Source organism: Lepidothrix coronata, unplaced genomic scaffold (assembly GCF_001604755.1).
Source record: "Lepidothrix coronata isolate B3197 unplaced genomic scaffold, Lepidothrix_coronata-1.0 Scaffold88, whole genome shotgun sequence".
NCBI classification, from domain to species: domain Eukaryota; kingdom Metazoa; phylum Chordata; class Aves; order Passeriformes; family Pipridae; genus Lepidothrix; species Lepidothrix coronata.
In genome coordinates, this window is record NW_016690268.1 from 2,160,932 (window position 1) to 2,179,798 (window position 18,867).

Sequence of the window (18,867 nt, forward strand, 5' to 3'; positions counted from 1 at the left end):
ACCCATTTAGCTCCCACTTGCTAAATAAAATAAGTGTGAACAAAACATGCACTTTGAAGAAAAGCACATTTAAAGCAAGTAACTCGGGCTGCATATATTACTCCACTTATAAGCCTGTCACTGAACAAATGAGAGAAAAAAAATGAGCATATATTAAAAATAGTATTATTTCTTTAAAACAGTGTGGTTACTTTCACACAGTAAAATGCAAATAAACTCAAAGCTAACTGGTTTGTGGCATTACAAGTGCAAACCCACATAAATGAGACAACAGTTTCCTTGAAGCTCCTTGTAATCCAACATACGTGCATTATTGCTCATCACTCATTGAGAAGGTACCATATTCCTTAGTATATATAAACATTTCCAAAACCCCAAGGAGAATGGAAATATGCAATAGTACCTAATACTAGTTTATGAAAGGCAGGGCTCTCCATGAAGGAAAGCTGCACCTGTGATAAGTCTAACATAGAAAGAATGTTTATTTAAGTCCAATACCGGTCCTTGACTTCGAAAACCAAAGTCTGAAATTTGCAAATTTCCTTCATTTAATGGTATAAGCTGAACTTCACAGTGCTTTCATTGCTTTTTGTATGCTTATTTACAAAAGTATAATGTAATTACTTATGCTTGCTATAAAGTATCTAAATGCATATATTCATACTGTGATATAATGTGAAGAATACTAGAGACTTGGAATCATAGAATGGTTTGGGTTGCAAGGGACCTTAAAGATCACCTAGTTTCAATCCCCTTGCCATGGGCAGGGTCACCTTTCACTAGACCAGGTTGCTCAAACCACTATCCAACCTGGCCTTGAACACTTCCAGGGATGGGGCATCCACATCCTCTCTGGGCAGCTTGTTCCAGTGCCTCACCACCTTCACAGTAAAGACCTTCTTCCATATTTCTAACCTAAATTTCCCCTCTTTAAGTTTGACCCCATTACTCCCTGTCCTGTTGTCAGAGGTCAGATTCGTATCTCACCAGGTAGTTTGACTGATGGGTCAAATAAACCAGGTTGTCTGGGGGGGGGAGGGGAGCAAGGGCTAGGCCTAGGCCTGCAGCCAACACGGCCGAGAGCACACGGCAGGGAAAGTGGTGTTGCTGGGCTGTCAATCAATAAGGTCTGCCTGATGGCCTACCCACACCACATCCCCTGGAGCCTTTGAGCGGCTGTGGCACCCTCTCTTTGGCTGGGGGGACAGTGAGGGGCAGTGAGCCCTAGGTCCTGCCTATAGGGAGTGCCCACAATAGCCAGAGTCTATACACAGACACGGGCAAGGTCTCCATATTGCCTCGGCCTGTTGTCCTCGAAGCTGGCAAGATGTGACCTTCTTAGTAGTAACTATATTTTTCTCTCCTCTCCTTAGTCTTTCTTCTCTTAATATCCCTTCCTTTACTCTTGTGGGCAACTTAAACACCTATTTTCTGTATTTCACTTAATTTGTGGGTATTTCACTTAAGTTGTATGGAGTTTGTGTTTGCTGGGTGTAACATAGGTTTCCTACTCCATAGCAATGCTTGCTAGTCCTAGTAATCTGCTGTAATGCTTTTGTGATTGGATTCTTTGTACTAGGTGTCATAGTGAAATGCTTTTTCTTGGTTTGCATGTTATCTCCGTAAAAGCCTTTTTGCCAAAATGCCTATTTTCTCACCAAATTAAAGGTAGTTATTATCATTCATGAAAATTTTTGTAGACACCTAAAAAATGGATGTCGGGGGCTTTCAAAAACAAGGACTGTAAATGCATGGCAGTAAGTTTCCTGTAGGAAAAAAAAAAACCAAACTGAAAAGAGATAATTTATTAGTTTCCTAATTTATAAACCCCACTTTATTCCCAATCCTATACTCATGTAAATTACAGATTTTTTTCCTTTTTTTGTACGTCCCAGAACTTGGTACAGAAGGACTTCTATCTTCCTTACAACTAATTGTTGGTTTGGATTACTCCAGTCCAAGTGTTGGACTTTGTATTTATCTTTGTGAAATCTCATGCAAACATTAAAAACCAACTAGAAGTAGTGGCTGGTGTCTGACGTTTACATTTTTCCTACTACAGCTTCAATTACATGCTCTCCCAAGGTCTCGCTCGACACATCCCTTCTAAGCAGCCAAAATTCACAAGTGCCTGACAATACCAAGCGCCCTTGCAGCAGGTAACACTTCCAATCATTTTACCTACACAGTTTGATCCTGAGACACAAACAAAACAGGCAGAAAAGACAAACTGAAACAGCCAGGCACACAGCCACGAGCCTCCTCTGCACCAGCCAGTCCTAGGTATACATGGAATTTTCCTGTACTTAACAAATTGAACTTGGACTAAGGGTTAATAACAGCATTGTGCTATGAAGTGCTCTGACCACAGAGAAACCCCTCTCAATGCCACTGGACTCAAGCAGTGAACAATAAATATAAAGATGATTACAGTCTCCAGCAGTCTTACCAGTATCCTTCAGGGCTCTTACACAGATCTTGTGAGATCAGCTAGAACAGCCCTCTCACTGAAGCACCAAAATCAGCATTTAGGATATGAGATTTCTATCACTACTGAAAGCTTACTGTCATAAGCCCAGACATTCATGTATACATAGATACTGAGAAAGACTGTAACTGGCTGATGTAGGTCATAAAAACACTAACTAAAATGAATGCAAGAATAATGAAAAAATTATAATTCACTGGGTATTGAAATGAGATTAAAAGTTTGTCAAATTCTTCAGTACTGCAGTAGAAAAAGATCTGAGCTGAATCACTGGATGTGTCAGGTTGGAAGGGACCACAGAGGAGGTTGCCTGGTCCAACATTCCTGCTCAAGCAGATTCATGGTAGAGCAGCACATGGCATAGGATTGCATCAAGACGATTCTTGAGTATCTCCAGTGAGGGAGACTCCACAACTTTTCTGGACAATCTGTTCCAGTGCATGGTAACCCACATAGCAAAGAAGTTCTTCGTCATATTTACGTGGAACTTCCTGTGCATCAGCTTCCTCTTGTCCTATTGCTTGGCACCATCCTCTTGATGCCCTCCCTTAAGATACTTATAGACATTGATAAATCAGAGGTGAGACTCATGATACAATTTTGATGCTAGGCATTTGATTGTTCAGAAGCGCATCCAATTTGCCATAAAAACATTGATGGATGGAGTATTTAGGCAGCCCATATTAGAATTTAAGGCTGATAATAGTCATATAGTATTTTCTTGCTAAACTGTCAGCAAATTATTGCACTGTAAGTTGTGAGTTGTGTTTAATGAGATTTTATTTTTTTCTTTTCTCTATAGCAGTTCTTTTGTCTATTTCTTGGTTAGGTATCAATTCATTACACCTAAATCATCACATGTCTTTCAACTTACAATGCCTTTATTTCCTCCCGTTGCATTTCCTATTCAACTTTCATTATCTTGAGAGGGAATCATCCAGTTACACACAGCATGGGATCATATCTCTCCTGCTGCTAGATGGATGTACTGCAGTTCAAGAATGCACATTCCAAGTTATTGTGCTCAAGCAGCAGTGTTCAGGAAGTTTCCCTACTTTTATTCAACAGATTTTAGTTTTCAGCTGTCGAAAGGCCTGTAGCCTTTAGACTACATGAAGGATGCAGTAGGAAATTTAAACTCAGTGTGAGAGGTGCATAAAATCCTCTTAATGTAGTTAATACAGTCATGGAATCATATGAGTGATTCAGCTCATATGTGATCATATGTGACCAACCACACAGATATCCAGTGTAATTTGTTTCAGGGCAAGATATCTTTGGACTGGAAAATACAGGTGAGGCAGAAGGGAATGGATGTCCCAGTGGACACATATGCCAGACCTGTGTGGCTGTCTCGGATAACCTGTAGCACCTCAAATGACATCAGAAATTCAGGCTTAGGCAACTCAGTTGTGCCCCATAAAAGAAACACTGAACAAGCTAAATTATTTTTGATGTCCATTGACTACATCTTCATTGTCATAACAGCTTATATATATATATAGCTTTGCCTAAATACATACTTCATTTCAATCCAAATTTTAAGTTACTTTTCCTAATCCTTATACTTACTAATTACCACTTTAATTCATGGTAGACCTTTACTTTTTTTTTTTTTTTTTGCATTTTATGGTGGAGGAGTAGTTTTTGATTAAGCAGTTAGTTTTGATTTTTGCGTTAACAGAGCTTCAATTTAAGAAGATCTCTGTGAAAACCCAAGAATCAAACATGCACTCTGCACACAAGAAAGCTGAAGGGGTCAAGGCAGTGAAATGCTGAAATACATGAAATATCTTCTCCATATACCAGCCCCAAGTGCAATCACCAAAGGACAGAAAAAGGCCTCCACAATTGTTTGCTTAACCATTTACAAGGATTTACACTCGATCCTGTCACTATTTGGGCAGGTACTACTCAAGATACTGGAAAGCCTTACATTAGTTTTGCATAGTGGAGAGCTCTAACACATTTATTTGATATTTTTGCTACAATAAAGATGACAAGCTCTTTATGAGAAGGCTGCACCAGTGCAACAGGCACATTGTTCACTTTCCCTGTTTTGGAAGGTTGGAAGAAACCGGAAAGGCATTCCCCTGGACATACTAGCCTTGGCAAGGCAAGAGGAAAAGGTCTGAATGGATACAAAGCAATATGATATATGAAAATGTTGCAGAAGTACGGGAGTGCCATAAGTAATACAGTGGTTGTCAATCTTAACACCATACAAAAATACATGTTCTGAAGATCAGGAATAGGGCAGTCCTATGGATGTCATTTCATGTGACCAGTCCTAAAAGCATGGTGGCTAACATTTAACTATAACACTCAACTTGAAAGAAAAAGTCCAACCTCCGAACACAGAATACAAGAGACATCATGAACTCAACAAACACAAAGTGGCATCTCAGAATAAATCTCAGATCAGTCAAAATCACAGGAAAAAGGGCTCCTCATGTGACACAAGGAACAAAAGATGCAGTGACTCAAGGACAAAAATAAAACCACCATCTACCATAGATGATGTTTGAAACGCTTCGCAGAATAGTTGCATGTGTGATTCTGAGAGTGTGGATTCTGGAGTGTGGAAAGCTCAAAGCTAGCATGTGCTGACCACAATGTAAGCAGCAGGTCTAGATTCAGCAACAAAGCTCTAGAAAAATTAGCTGATATCTATTTTGCTTTCACAGCACACGATTTGTGACTCAACACAACACTGTGAAAATTGTTTGGCCTTGCCTAGTTCTATAAAGCCAAAAAAGAGACGGGAAAAAGTGTCATGAACAGCAGAAAGTAAACTATTTGAATTGGGCATTTAAATGTTACCTACCTAGTAACAGATTTTTAGACCAATTAACTCTTTTTCTCTAATAGCAACCATGTGAAAGTTGCTACACTAATAAAAATCTCCAAAAGCAGCAATATGATAGTAACTCAAATGTCCACTTGAAATAAAAACAAACCTTCTGATTTTCTTCTATTTCATTTCGCATTTCCTTGTCTATGGTCACTCTTGTCAGTGATCTGTTAAAATAAAATATTTGTATCACTCAACCACCACATTTTCAAAATATCATTAAATAATGTGAAATAGGTATTTTAATAAAACATCCAATGCACTTTAATAAAACATCTCTAATTGAAGAATGCTGTAATTAAATCTCAAAAAGAAGAGCGATGCAGTGTCATAAATTTTGTATTTTCAAACCAAATATTGTTCCATATTACTCCAGTAAACCCAGGCTTCAAATTCAAACTAGGTTTTGTTGAAGTAATATAATCAACATATGTTTTACCACTCTCAATTTTTTCTCTTGTGGTTTTTTTTTTTTTTTTCTGGAAAATAGCATGCATACAAAAAGTAAGCTGCTTGGTCATCTAAATTATTACCTAAATACAACCCATATTTGTATATTTTAAGTTACTGTTACTAACTCCATGCTACTCAACATTACAGCACAGACAGCCAAGGATTTGCCTGGATAAAGGCAAGGAAAACATGTAAAGAATGACCACTTAAAATTAGGTGAGACTTAAAAAAGAGATTCACTGATTGAGACTCTTGAAAATGTTAAGCATTCACAGACAGTAAAAATTTTAATTTCCTTAGTCATTCTGCCTTTCAAAGATAATGCATTGATTTGTCTTTTTTTACCTCTGAATGTTCTGGAAGACTATTTTATCTTCCTCTGCCACAATGTATTGTATGTCAGGCTATCTTAAAATACTTCCAGAGGCAAATTAATCTTTCCATATTTTAAGAAAACCTAAATCTGACAGTCCTGATAAATGCCCAAAAAAATATGCTAGTTGCCTATACAAGCATTTTTTTCAAAACAAGGTTGTACATGTTTTAGCAAATTGTATGGGGCTTCAAGAAAAACTGGAATCATCTTAAACCTGAAAGTTAACCAAGCAAACCGAGAATGCTCCTATATGAAGCCAACTTCAACACTTATGGATAACAAAGCAGTTATTTAATAATATAAATCCTCACTTCGTCCCCAAAGAAACTGATTCAGAACAGATCTTGCTAGTATACTCCACATTGCTCACAATATGTCAGAAGTAAGACATAAAATCAGTTTATTTTAAACAACTATTCAAGCTTTCCAGACAATCAGAGAGACTACTTGTTAGGAGCAAACAGTATGATTTCCAAGCTTGGTTTTAGAGAGTCCTGAATTAAATATACATTAGGGAAAACAAAACCAGCTGATTTTTATCATGCTGAACTCGACATAAATAGTAGGTTCTGTAGTTCTCAGAAGTGATGCTTCATTCTGCACACACAGTTGATAAAAAAATGCACAGAGAAAAAGGATAACCATTTCCAAATGGCTCCTACCGTGAGTAGTTAGGCAGAAAAGTAAAACATGAATGTGAAAAAAATGAAAAGCTGGAAAAGAGAATACAAAGCCGGTCCAATCTTAGCAAGGAAGTAAAATACCTATCAGCAAAAGGTAAGCTTTACTGATAGTTTCGGTAACAGGAAAGCAACACCCTTAGGAATTATTAAATAGTTCCTTGTCTATGCATGGCAGTTGACAATGGAGGATTCTAGCAAGATTTTATGGAGAGGGTGTGATGGCTGATCCTGGAAAAGAACACCCTACGAATCTGAGGTAACAGAAGTACCTGTGAAAGACATCTGTTCATTTTGAATTCTGTCATTTGTTCGATTTGTTCAGAGCTTCACAAAGTTTTTATGCAGGTTTTTCTACGTCTAGCAAGTAAATGGATACTATTTATCTTTCTACATGATGAAGAAATGTTCTAATATGACCTTAAAGTTGCAGTATTCTCTATCATATAATTTTGTGCATCTTTGTTCTTACCTGGACAAGTACCTATATATATATATATAGTACTGAGTATTGAAAAAAGGAAACCTTTCACATGGTCATAATGTTAACATTCATGAATGATTAATAAATAGCAAGTAACAGAACATTATAATACTTCATTATCTGTTCTTTAAGAATGCAATAATATGACAAGTACACAACAAAACAAAGATGAAAAATACCCTATAGAATGAATTATCAAAATGTCGCCATGACATATATCAGTTGTTACACTGTCTACATCTGATGACATTTTGTAAAATCTACCTCAGACTAACCTTTTCATCTGGAAATACTGAGACACAAAATGCAGGCTGTAAATTAGAAAGTGAAAGAAACTTTCAGGGGAATGGTACATTATTTTTTTTATGGTCTAAGAGACTCCTCCATTTTTAAGGAACATATAATATTTAATTGTTATTTTCATAACTACAGTTCTAAAATTTTTATACAGCCTTTTCAAAGCATAATTTGCAAAATTAGAAATAGTTCTTTTCATATATAAACTGTCTGAAACTGAAACAATCTTAAAATACTATTAATATAATGAACAGCTATGTATCTAAAGTGATTAAGCAATATGTCTTCATGTCTTGCTTATTCTAGTTTTTATTTTTCCAAGTTAGTATTTTTGACTCATCAAGTTAAGCATGATTACCTTATTAATGAAATCTATTCTGTGCACTGTTTTTACACAATGCCCCTTGGATTTAAGTTTGTTGTCAATGCAGGCCTACTAAATTTAAATTATTTAAATATCTGTAATCTCTCAAGTTAAAAATAATATGCTAGATTACCATGTTAGAATACATGATTCCTCTTTTAATAATTTTAAAGTCTTCTTATACTTTTACCCATAAAATGTTTGAAGAGTAGGTAAATTGTGCTCTCTAATGCCACAAATACATTCCACTTCAACTCCTGTCGTGTAACAATTTAATGACTTTTTAAATCAATTATTTAAATGTCACCTAGCATACTTCAAAATGACTTTTTCCTGTCCTTTAAAGAATGGAACCTGCCTTGAAGTTCAACATCATGTACACTTCCACTATCTCCTACTGGAAAGCTGAATTTTCTGATTGATAACCTGAACGTAAACTTATATTATACTACTTCATAATAATTATGCTTCAGGCATTTTAAAAGGCATTTTGCTTCCTTGAAACAAGATGTTACAATGGTAGCTTTTCCATTACAGTGTAGATTTTCTCTAACAGACAATCAGGGGTGACAATGAAACACTGTGATAATTAAACAAGAGTGGTAAAATGTGACAGCACTCTGAGTTAAGAACCCTATTTAGCATCACATTTAATTCAGTATTCAAGCAAATATTGCTGACAGGATTACATGAAGAACTTACTAAGTATGAAGAAAAGCATTTCTCAATTATAATAGAATTGGCTTACAGGAAGAGTAATTTTTAATATTAGGACAGACAATATTGAGGCCACATCCATTTATTTAGTATTTATCTTGATCTTCTATTAAGTAATCTCTTATGGAAGACAGATCTTCCCCAGTAAGAACGCTAACATACACTAGCCAGGGCCCAATCTCCAAGCAATGTTCTTCTTAGAACTAATGTGTGTGGATCCCCCCTGAAATTTTTTAATATAATATTGCCTCTTCCTACTGTGACTAGAATCTGCTAATTATTCAACAGAAATTTCCACCCGAGAAAATATCGATCCAGTGAAATCCGTAAGGACTACTCATTCAACCATAAGAGCCTGAAGAATTATCATGTCTTCATGGCATCTCCTGCATCAGATAGGAAACATTTAAGAGATCAATCATGAGCTCTCCCTGGAGTCATCTTCTACTCAATTAAATTGCCTGGGATCTATCTAGCAAGCTGTCATACGTGAATATCTGACTGCGGGATTTGGATATAAATCTGTATTACTGTCATTAAATTCAAATGCAAACATGAAAACAGTTTTTGAAAAACAAGTTTAAGTATCATACCTGGCTCTTATTGGGAAGTTCTGAGCAATGTCTTTCATTACCTTTAAAGCATCATAAACAGGGGTAGACATAACTCGAGCAGCTGCTTGAAAACTAAGATCTGGCATAGGGGGAAATAAAAAACAAGATCACTGGAAATATCACTCTCAATCATTACTGCCTACAGTCAGAAAACTGTTCTATATAAACACTCACTATTAACGTATTTTATGTTTCAATCAATGATTCAGCAAGAAGTAACATTATTAAGGTTGAAAAGATGGTCACTTGAAAGTTGGAATATTAAATTCAGGATTTTCTACAGAATTCTGCTTAACTTTCTTGAACATACACATTGTACGTGTAATTTCTAAATTTACAGAAACACACTGAAACAAACCCAGACCATTCATCACATGGTATTATGGAGTTATCACAAGGGTATCTCACACTCAAACCTAGACACAAACCAACCCACAGAAAACCAGAACTGCAGTAAAGAGTAAGATTTTTCCAGCTCCAGGACTTAACAAGATTTTCAGAGAACAGATATATTTAACATAGAAGGTTGCACTGAGCACGTGAATAGTACAGTTTTCAAAAGTAACAGCAATTTCACAGAAAGAAAATGGAGACTCGTGAAAGAAAGGTCAATCTGTCAAATATCAGGTTCTCCTAAGTGTCCAGCACAATTTTTAAAGGGATTTCATTTTTCTCTCTATGCTTTTTCTCAGAATGAAGTATATTTTCAGATTTCAGAACAGTTTAAAATTCATTTGTCTATGCACTAAAAAAACAATGATGGAATTCAGTTAGCTGTCTCTGGCGTCTAACTTGAGTGTGGCAAATTTTGGCACGTAAGAATAGGGAAAATCCAATTTTGGTACCGATGAGGTAAGACAATAATATACCAGGTGCTTCCATGTACCTTGGATACAGTCTGCTTAACTACCTCAGGGCAATAATGCTTCTTCCTCCTAATTTGCTAGTTAAGACACCTGAGCAGAAACTGAAAGCCTTGGATTATTGAGTTTGAGGAAAGCTGATGCCACATATTGTAAAAAGTGCTGGGCAGAAAATAATTGAGGATGCTGCCTACTAAAACTTTGCACCAACTTTTCAAAGTAATTAGGAATTAAAAAAAAAAAAGAAGGCTGAAGGAAAGTAAATAACATACACTCTTAGTTTAGCCTGATGAAGTATACCTTGGCTGCAAAGAAAGGTGAGAGGTGGAATGTTAACTTGGTATTTCTTAATACTTTTAAAAAAAAGGTATAAAAAGAGATTGCTCTTTTAAAAAGTACGTTTCAGATCCCTTTCAACAGGCACATAACTTGTCATCAGGTGAAGCAACACCCAGTTGCTGCTGTTACTACAGATAGTGATGTCTTACCTGCGGTGAACTTAAGAGCACATGCTTAAAATCCTTCACAAATTGTTAGTAAATTCCATTTCATGCTGAACAGCTAGAGTATGAATATTGAAACTGAGGCCAACAGACATCTTTTGACATTCTTGGTTATCTCTGGTTGGGGCTGTCACTTACCAACCTACCCTTGCAGCACCTTGACACAGCTGAGAGTGCAGTGTAAGGCACCTTGGGGAAAATGTACTTACTAATTACTTATCTAAAATATAAAAGCTCTTGAAAGGCAACTCTTGAATGGTGTTTAGGTTCATTTATAAATAGAAGTATGCCCTATAGCTGAAGTAGTTTTGCTTAAATTTAGTTAAATTTTTACTTGGAAGCTAATTAAAGGAAATCAGAGAGAAGCTGAGCCATTAATTCAGCCAGTATAATTAGTCATTAAGAATGAACTAAAGAAAGCACCCTGTCATGTCAGCAGTAAGAGTATCAAAACAAGTACACCATAAAAATTGGGGGCTGGAGACCCCCTGTCTAAGAAGACCCTGAATAACAGTCACTACAACTAAACAAACAGCATCACAAAGCTTAACTACTTTCAACACTAAGAACTGGTTTCTTGGGGGTTAGCACCAATTTCATATTTTATTTATACAGCCATGACAAATACCTAATGTCAGACTGGACACTGCAAGCAAGCTCCATAACACCAGGGTCCCAAAAAGAAACTAAAGCTCAGCCTCCTTCACTGCAGTAGTATGAAGGCAAATCATTTTTGATCAGGTTGCCCTCTTAAATTGAAGAATGTAACAGGAAAAACTTTGTTGCCTAAACTTAAGTGTCATGACATTTTAGGGACCTGTATTAGAGTGGTTTATAATTTCATTCAGGCTACAGAATGTCCTGCAGGTCATCAACACAGAAGCTGTTGAGAAATCAACTTATACAGATTTGTTGATTTGTTCTCCTTTTCTTCAGGAAAGCTTTTAAAAGCATGTTCTTCCATTTGATGTTACATTAAAAAATTTATCAATGTGAACTCCAGTACACTGATAAAAGTTAGAATTTATGAATTAAACAAACTGTCTTTAACATGTATTTCATCCTGACACAAGTCATACCTTTTGCCTGACCTCTAAAAAAAAAATCTGAAACTAAATTTAATACCCAAGATTACACATCAGGAAAAAAACCAGGCATCTTATAAAATTACTTCTCTATCTTATAAAATTACTTCAATGTTTCTTTATTTTCTACATAGAAGATACCAACACATGCCTTTTAAATACTTAATGTAATACAGCCTTTTTATGAAACTGTGTCTCTTTTTAAAAGATGCTTTTATTGTAATGTTAATACATCAACATAACAAAGGAAAATTAAATAGAGTGTTGTGTTAGTCCAGAAAAAAATACAATACATACCCTGTAGCTCCCAAACCTTCAGCGGTTCCATGTTGTTAGTAGTTTCAATTAGATGTTTTTTAAACTTTTTCAGGTTATTTTTCAGATCGGGATATATCTGTCTACAATAAAACATTTTCCTTTTAACAAAGGCAGAATCAATTACATCCATCAATGTTTGCTTTTACCCACAATATTGCTCACAGTTAATACTGTATCTTTAGGGTAACAAACAACAATGAAAACTTGAATTCATTCTTAAAAAAAAAAAAAGATTTGTGGTAAGAAAAGGTGATTACTGAGGACTAAAAATCAGTCAATTAGAGTCTTAAGACTAGAATCATTTAGGTTGGAACAGATCTCTAAGATCATCAGAGCATCAAGTCTGACCATTAATCCAGCCCTGCCAAGTCCACTATTAAACCATGTTCCTCAGTGCCACATCTACCCAGGGATGGAGACTCAACCATTTCTCCAGGCAGCTTTTCCCAATGCCTAACAACTCTCTCCGTGAGGAAATTCTTACTAAATACAAGGAGTTCAATTGTTTTGTAGTGATCTGCCTCAAAACCTGCCACATAAATTCTGATGGAATAAATGAACTCAAAGATTAAACAGTATCAACACACAATACAGGTAACTGTGTAGTTTGTTTATTATAGCATAATGTATACCTAACTGTATATTAACTGTACTATACATTGACTGTAACTCTATGCAGAGTTTGTGGCATTACTTAGAAAAGATAAAGGCAAGACAATGTTGAGAACATCTGTTATAAATTAACATCGCTGACAAAATCAAGCTACTGAGCACACAAATCACCAGTCTGACCTGAAGAAGAGCGTGGTACCCAAAAGCTTAGCTCTTTGTTTTGAAAAGATAATAGGGTAGTGTAAAGAAGTTCTGAGGGCAAACACTTCAGCCTGCTACAAGATATCCTTGAACAATCTCCATTAGATTTCTAAAGATTTTATGTCTTCTGCTTCCATTCATAACTATTTCACAGCTGAGAAAACTATAACGTTTGGCATGGGGATACCTGAGGGACAATTTACAGACTGAAATATCTATTTCACCTCCTGTATGAAACGGAGAAGACAAAAAAAAAAAAAAAGTCTAGAGACAATGTCAAAAAGCCTGAAGAATTATCTGACAGCTTCACAAACCAGTCACAGTGCAACATCAAGAAACTAAGTATAGCTAAACCTATCAGAATCCAAGAAGAAAAAAGCTCAGATAAAAATATGACATAAGCATTTGGTATGACCTGCTGTGGAAGGTCTCTAATATCCAGGTGAAACAAGGGAGCCTGCAGATCTAGATGCACTTCTAACTCAATCTGTTTACTCTAAAAAAGGCAGGAAAGGGGATGGGCTCTCAAGAATTTAGACAGAATTAGATGCTCTGAACTCTGAGACTCACAGCTTATTGACAATTACCTACAAACAAGTTTACTTTTTGCTTTCAGTGGTAAGAGACAGAATGACATTAGAGAAGACCCACAGTCTTGGTGTTTTTCCTGAATTAAAAACAATTCATGATTCTCTGCATGGATCTGCTACAGGAAAAGGGAAGCACTTGGGATGACTGAAACCATGAAATGTATCTGCAACTGAGGACTGGAAGGAGCCCTCAATAGGGTAATATTCAATTTCATCTAACAGATTGAATTGAATTCTGGTCCTGCTGGAACAGAACACAAATTCACAAACTCCACAATAAGATATCTATAATAAGCACATCTTCCACGAAATATCACTCCTATGAAATTAACTACTATCCTTCTTAGAAAGACCTTATGTAGCTACAGCACATGGATTTGTGTTCATTGTGTAACTATTTGCATTTTAAAAACCAACATTTTGATTCTAAGTATCTTACCAATATGAAAACATGGTGTTCTAAGTTTTTGTGACTGCTATCCAGACAGATTTTTTTTTATTTTAAAAAGTTTACCGTATGGGTTCACAGAGAATTAGAAAACTACAAGGAATAAACTGGAATTCACAGAATAAACAACAGTTGCATCTTTACATTCAGAAGACATACCCCCAAAAAAAAAAAAAATCAGGATTTTCACCCAATAAAAAAATTTCCAACATAAATCTTACGTCTTCTACTAAAAAAAAAAAAAATTAAAAAATTGGTTCGGGTTCCAGAAAAAAAATGCAGACATTTAGTTAAAACTTGTATCAACTCACTTTAACTTGCCAAAGAGAAATCCTTGGACATCACTTTCCTCTTCCTCTTCCTCATCTTCCTCTTCTTTTGTCTCATTTGCTCCTGAACACATAGCACACGTAGACAACATAAGCCAAGAAAGTTACCGTTCTGTTATGTTCTTATGAATTATAAAGCAGTTAACAGAAACACACAATCAGAAAGTTGTCATTCCCAGATGTAATCTTAATTAGATTTATATTTACACATTCTGGCATCAGAAATAATTACTTTACAAAACTTCACAACATCCAAATTAATTTTTAAATATGATTCATCCAATGGTAACATTTTTTATATAAATGAAATTTATATAGTTAAACAGTTCACTTCCCAAAGCAACCATTTCTCAATTTTATTAAGTGATAAGATATAACTCTTATCAGCCAACTACTACCAAATTTATGCTTGAAAAGCCTGATGACTTTTAAGCGCATGAATCTCCAGCTGGACTTTCATGTAACTCAGAGATCAGTTTCTTTACCTTTAAAAGGTTAAACTATTTTTTGACATGACTCAAAGGTTTTTAAACCTTAGACTTGCCAAAGAGAGTTAATTTTCCTTATATCTTGTAAATGTCCAAGCAAAGCAATTTCTCTGTGTCAACATGCTAGAGCTACCACTTCCTGTGGTAAATGCCTGATTTCAACACGTAATATACACTGCTCCCAATGCTAGGACACATCACATCTTTCCTACAGGAGATTGTGAAAATATTTCCACATAAATTCAGAAAAAAACCCCTCACCCCTGAAACACTAATGGGTAGATACTGTAGTCACCAGCATATGAGAGATGCCAACAAATATGAAGTAATTGAAGGAGAAAGATTAAGCAATTTTAAACTTACTGAAAGAAGACTGGGTTATGTTTTGAAGATCCAGAGAAAACAACAATTAGAGCTTAGATAATAAACTGTATCCTAAGCACAGATCTTTACAAATGTTCTCATGTATTTTGATGTCTTAGTTCCTAATACCTGAGATTTCCTTCTGTAGAAAGAAATTAAGCATAACCTTCAAAACATTAATGACTGAAGATTGTACAAACTAAAGATTCTAATATATTTCAATCGTATCTCCAATGAGATATCAATAAATTAAAAAAGCACATACCTTTAACCTGTGTGTCATCTACTGCTTTATATTCTGTACTCTTTATTGCAAGTTCCACACTATATCCAGATAAATACATTTTCCTGGAACCTGGTTTCTGCTTGACGATATTATTTTAACAGAAGAAAAAATATAAATTAAAAAGGTATTCATAGGAGATTAACGATATATAATACTGTAACTTTAAAATTTTATGATAGACATTACTTAAATTCATCTTTCAATTCAAAGTACAAGGCATACTGAGAGTCCACTGAGAAGGCCTGTAACAGAATGTGACAATCTCCTTTACCTCCTGCAGATCACAGAAAGGCTGTGTCAAAATTGTAGTCCCTTCACATAATACTCAAGAAGGACTAGAACAGGAAGAGCTCATAGCACCATATACAACTATCGATACTTCACAATTCACATTTTAAACTGCTATGAATTTCTTTCTAATGTTGCCAGACCTTCAGCATGTTAGGAAGCAATTCTCTGTTCTTGCATCAGACTGATTCTTTTAAAAAGTTTTGAGAAAACAGTTAATCAATTTCTGCAAGGCAGATTAAGACAATGTATTAAGAGTATCACTGCTAAAATCAAGTTGCCACTTTGTTAGAAACAAATAAGTATTTCTAATTTGGGAGTGGAAGTTTGAAATTCAATACTGTAATTACAGAGAGAATATTTGTATCTGAAAATGTGCCCTAATTTGCCCCAAATGGAAATGCCCTTTCCAAAATGCAATTTGCACACGCACAGCAGCAATTTCTTAAAAGCTTTTCAGCTTTAGCTTGCAATTTCTAAGAATCATTCTGTACTGAGAATCCTCCAACCCACAAGTGAAAACCCAGCAGGGATGGGGGTTTTCTCTGTCCATCCTCTAAGCAAATCTCAGTGCAGAGAGAGCACTGCACTCTGTAAGTAGTCTAGGTGATACTGGCAAAAAAAAAAAGACAGCAGAGAGACCGTACCTCTTCTGTACTCAATGCTCCCTCTTCTGGCATTTAATGTAAAAAAGGAGGGAGGATCCGTCTCAGTGGGAACCAAAGAATAAAAATGGAGGTTGTGAGGAAGAAAGAAAAGGGGACAGAGATCTGAAGAGAGAAAAAGTGCAGGCAGGAAGACAACACACATTTGGGGGGACCATGGTGCATAAGCCAGGCAGAGCAATGAGACATTTAATATGCAAGTAGGCATTTAATTGAAATAAAAGAGCATAAAAGAACAAAGTTCGGTAAAAACTATAACCCACACAACTTACAATTCAAGACTGGCATCCTCAAATTCTCTATTTCATTACTATGAGCAAACAATTCAAAGTCATCCGCAAACTACGTAGCTCATCTCCCTGAAATGTCTGGTCTACATGAATCACAGCAAGCTCTCACTTCATCAGGTTATTCTCATATTTGTCACACTATTTAAGAGCTGTTCTTTGAATCTAAATTACAAAAGCCTTCCAAAACCAAAACTGAGGACAATACAGTTCCATGTACTGGTATTTTATTTGCTTTGCTTCAGGGAGAAGAGTAAATTAAGGAAAGAATTCAGAAACATTATGTTTCAAATACTGACACTGTGGAATGCAAACATCAAAAAACTAGTCAATGACACTGACTGTGATAGCCCACACTGCTGTACTACAATGAACATACGAGATCATATTGAGCATTTATAAAAACATAAGTATAATTAATAATGTTTCAACTTCATTTTCTATTCTGCTTTCCATTTTTCTAGTTCTCGTTATTATAATGTTCAGTCTGCTATACCAAAATTCACCCAAGATCTTTCTGTGGTGTACTAAATCCAGACATAAAACCAAAAAAGAGGTATTTCAAGATCAATCAGTGATGCAAATAGTGCTTGCATGCAAGATTAGATAATATTATCATGCTTTCCCAGCTTCAGAATTTGTATTAAGTGAATCACTTCACCTAGAAAGTTTTAAAATTAGAGCATATATTGCACGTCATGTAGGCAAATGCAAAAATAAATGCAGAAAATGTGTTTTGTCAAAAAGCAAGCAAAACAAAGACAGAATACTAACAGTTTACTGAAACGTTGCTGATTTGAATTACATACCTGAACATAATGCCGGAGAACATAAACAATTTCCTCCTTTTGTGCCTTCTCAGATAAAATCTTGTGGAATTTGGCAAAGTCTTTTGTACCCATTTCTGCATACAGAACAACCACTGGGCCATCCTCTTTGACAGCTGGGAATTTATGGTCTCCTTTAAAAAGATATGGCCTGGGTCTGGTTTTAAAACAAATACTTGTGATATTACATAGTCAGAAAATAAATTAAAACAGTGCCAATTTTTCTACCTCATAATTGAAAAAAACAGTGAAGGCTTATATGCTAAAAGTATACAAGCCATGTTAAAAGTATCACAAAATAATCATGATTGCTCACAGATGAACCTAGAACACCAAATTCACAAATTAAAATTATTTATAGTTGATGCTGACTTTTCAGTTTATTATACTTTAATATATTTTATCAAATTACCACACAAAGCAAATGAAAAGCATAGCACTTGGAGATTTTGTGCAACGATCAGTAACAGCTTGAAGCTTTTAATTTGAATGATTCATTACATCTATTAGAAATGTACAGAGCAATCAGCGAGTAACATAGTAGCAGAGGGATATTTTGTGACATTTGAGAAAGCTGCTAACACACAGGGAAACTAACTGGGGTTATACTACTTTAACACCATCAAGCTCTCTTAATTTAGCTAATTTTGCAAATTTTGACTGCCTGCCTATCCTCCTCACTGAAAACCATGACTAGAAAAGTTATACTGCAATGATTTCTTAGATGACTAAAAATATCTTTTGAATAAAACCTGGGAAAGATGGAGAAGTAACAGAGGATATCACTGAGCAATATACTCAAGGTGGTAATTATGGATGAGCACATTTCTTTTCAAAGCCTTTGCACAGCCACATTTGAAAGTTATGAAACTTTAATCCAAAACACAATAAATGTGTGTAGTAGACACTCACTGAAAAGTCATACTAGAAAGGTGTGAGCAGAACTCCATACACACCAGTTTCTGTGATGCAAATCTTAGGAATATCTTCAGTGTAAGAATCACAGAATAACATGCACTACAAAGGACCTTTGGAGGTAATCTGCTGCAAACTCTCACTCAAAGCAGGGACAATTTGTATCAGGTTACTCAGGGCCTTAACATCAACATCCTATGTAAGTTCTGTAGGTATGCAACTACAGACTTCATTTGTAAGGCAGAAATAAAAGGAGGGGCCAAGTTCGAGAATTAACTTCGGTGTGTGTGGCCATGTGTCACAGAAATATCAGGCAAGCTTTGCCACTGCTATCACTGGATGAGGCTGACCAAGCAGGTGTCACCTGGGAGTCTAAAACAACTCCTGAATGAGTAAGCTCCGTTCAAGAACTGACCCAGATCTGCCCCAGTGAAAGCATTATATACAGGATGTGGCTTGTGCAACTTCCTTG

At 35.7% G+C, this 18,867-nt stretch overlaps 1 protein-coding gene across 6 annotated transcripts in view; it reads right to left on the reverse strand.

Annotated features, from left to right (window-relative positions):
- The window catches only part of UGGT2 (UDP-glucose glycoprotein glucosyltransferase 2), an 88,283-nt gene that overhangs the window by 55,290 nt on the left and 14,126 nt on the right, over positions 1-18,867 (reverse strand). For 5 of the 6 annotated variants that reach the window (XR_001875819.1, XM_017821066.1, XM_017821067.1 and 2 more), the window contains exons 5-10: positions 17,463-17,637; positions 15,393-15,489; positions 14,259-14,340; positions 12,076-12,176; positions 9,307-9,406; positions 5,449-5,509 (exon numbers count right to left, since the gene is read on the reverse strand). Coding sequence is in view for 4 of the 6 variants with exons in the window: in XM_017821066.1 (XP_017676555.1) it covers positions 5,449-5,509; positions 9,307-9,406; positions 12,076-12,176; positions 14,259-14,340; positions 15,393-15,489; positions 17,463-17,637 (616 nt within the window). In the remaining 2 variants the exon portion in view is untranslated. Of the gene's footprint in view, positions 1-5,448; positions 5,510-9,306; positions 9,407-12,075; positions 12,177-14,258; positions 14,341-15,392; positions 15,490-16,348; positions 16,416-17,462; positions 17,638-18,867 lie in introns of those variants that run through there. The other variant, XR_001875820.1, reaches the window with a different exon arrangement.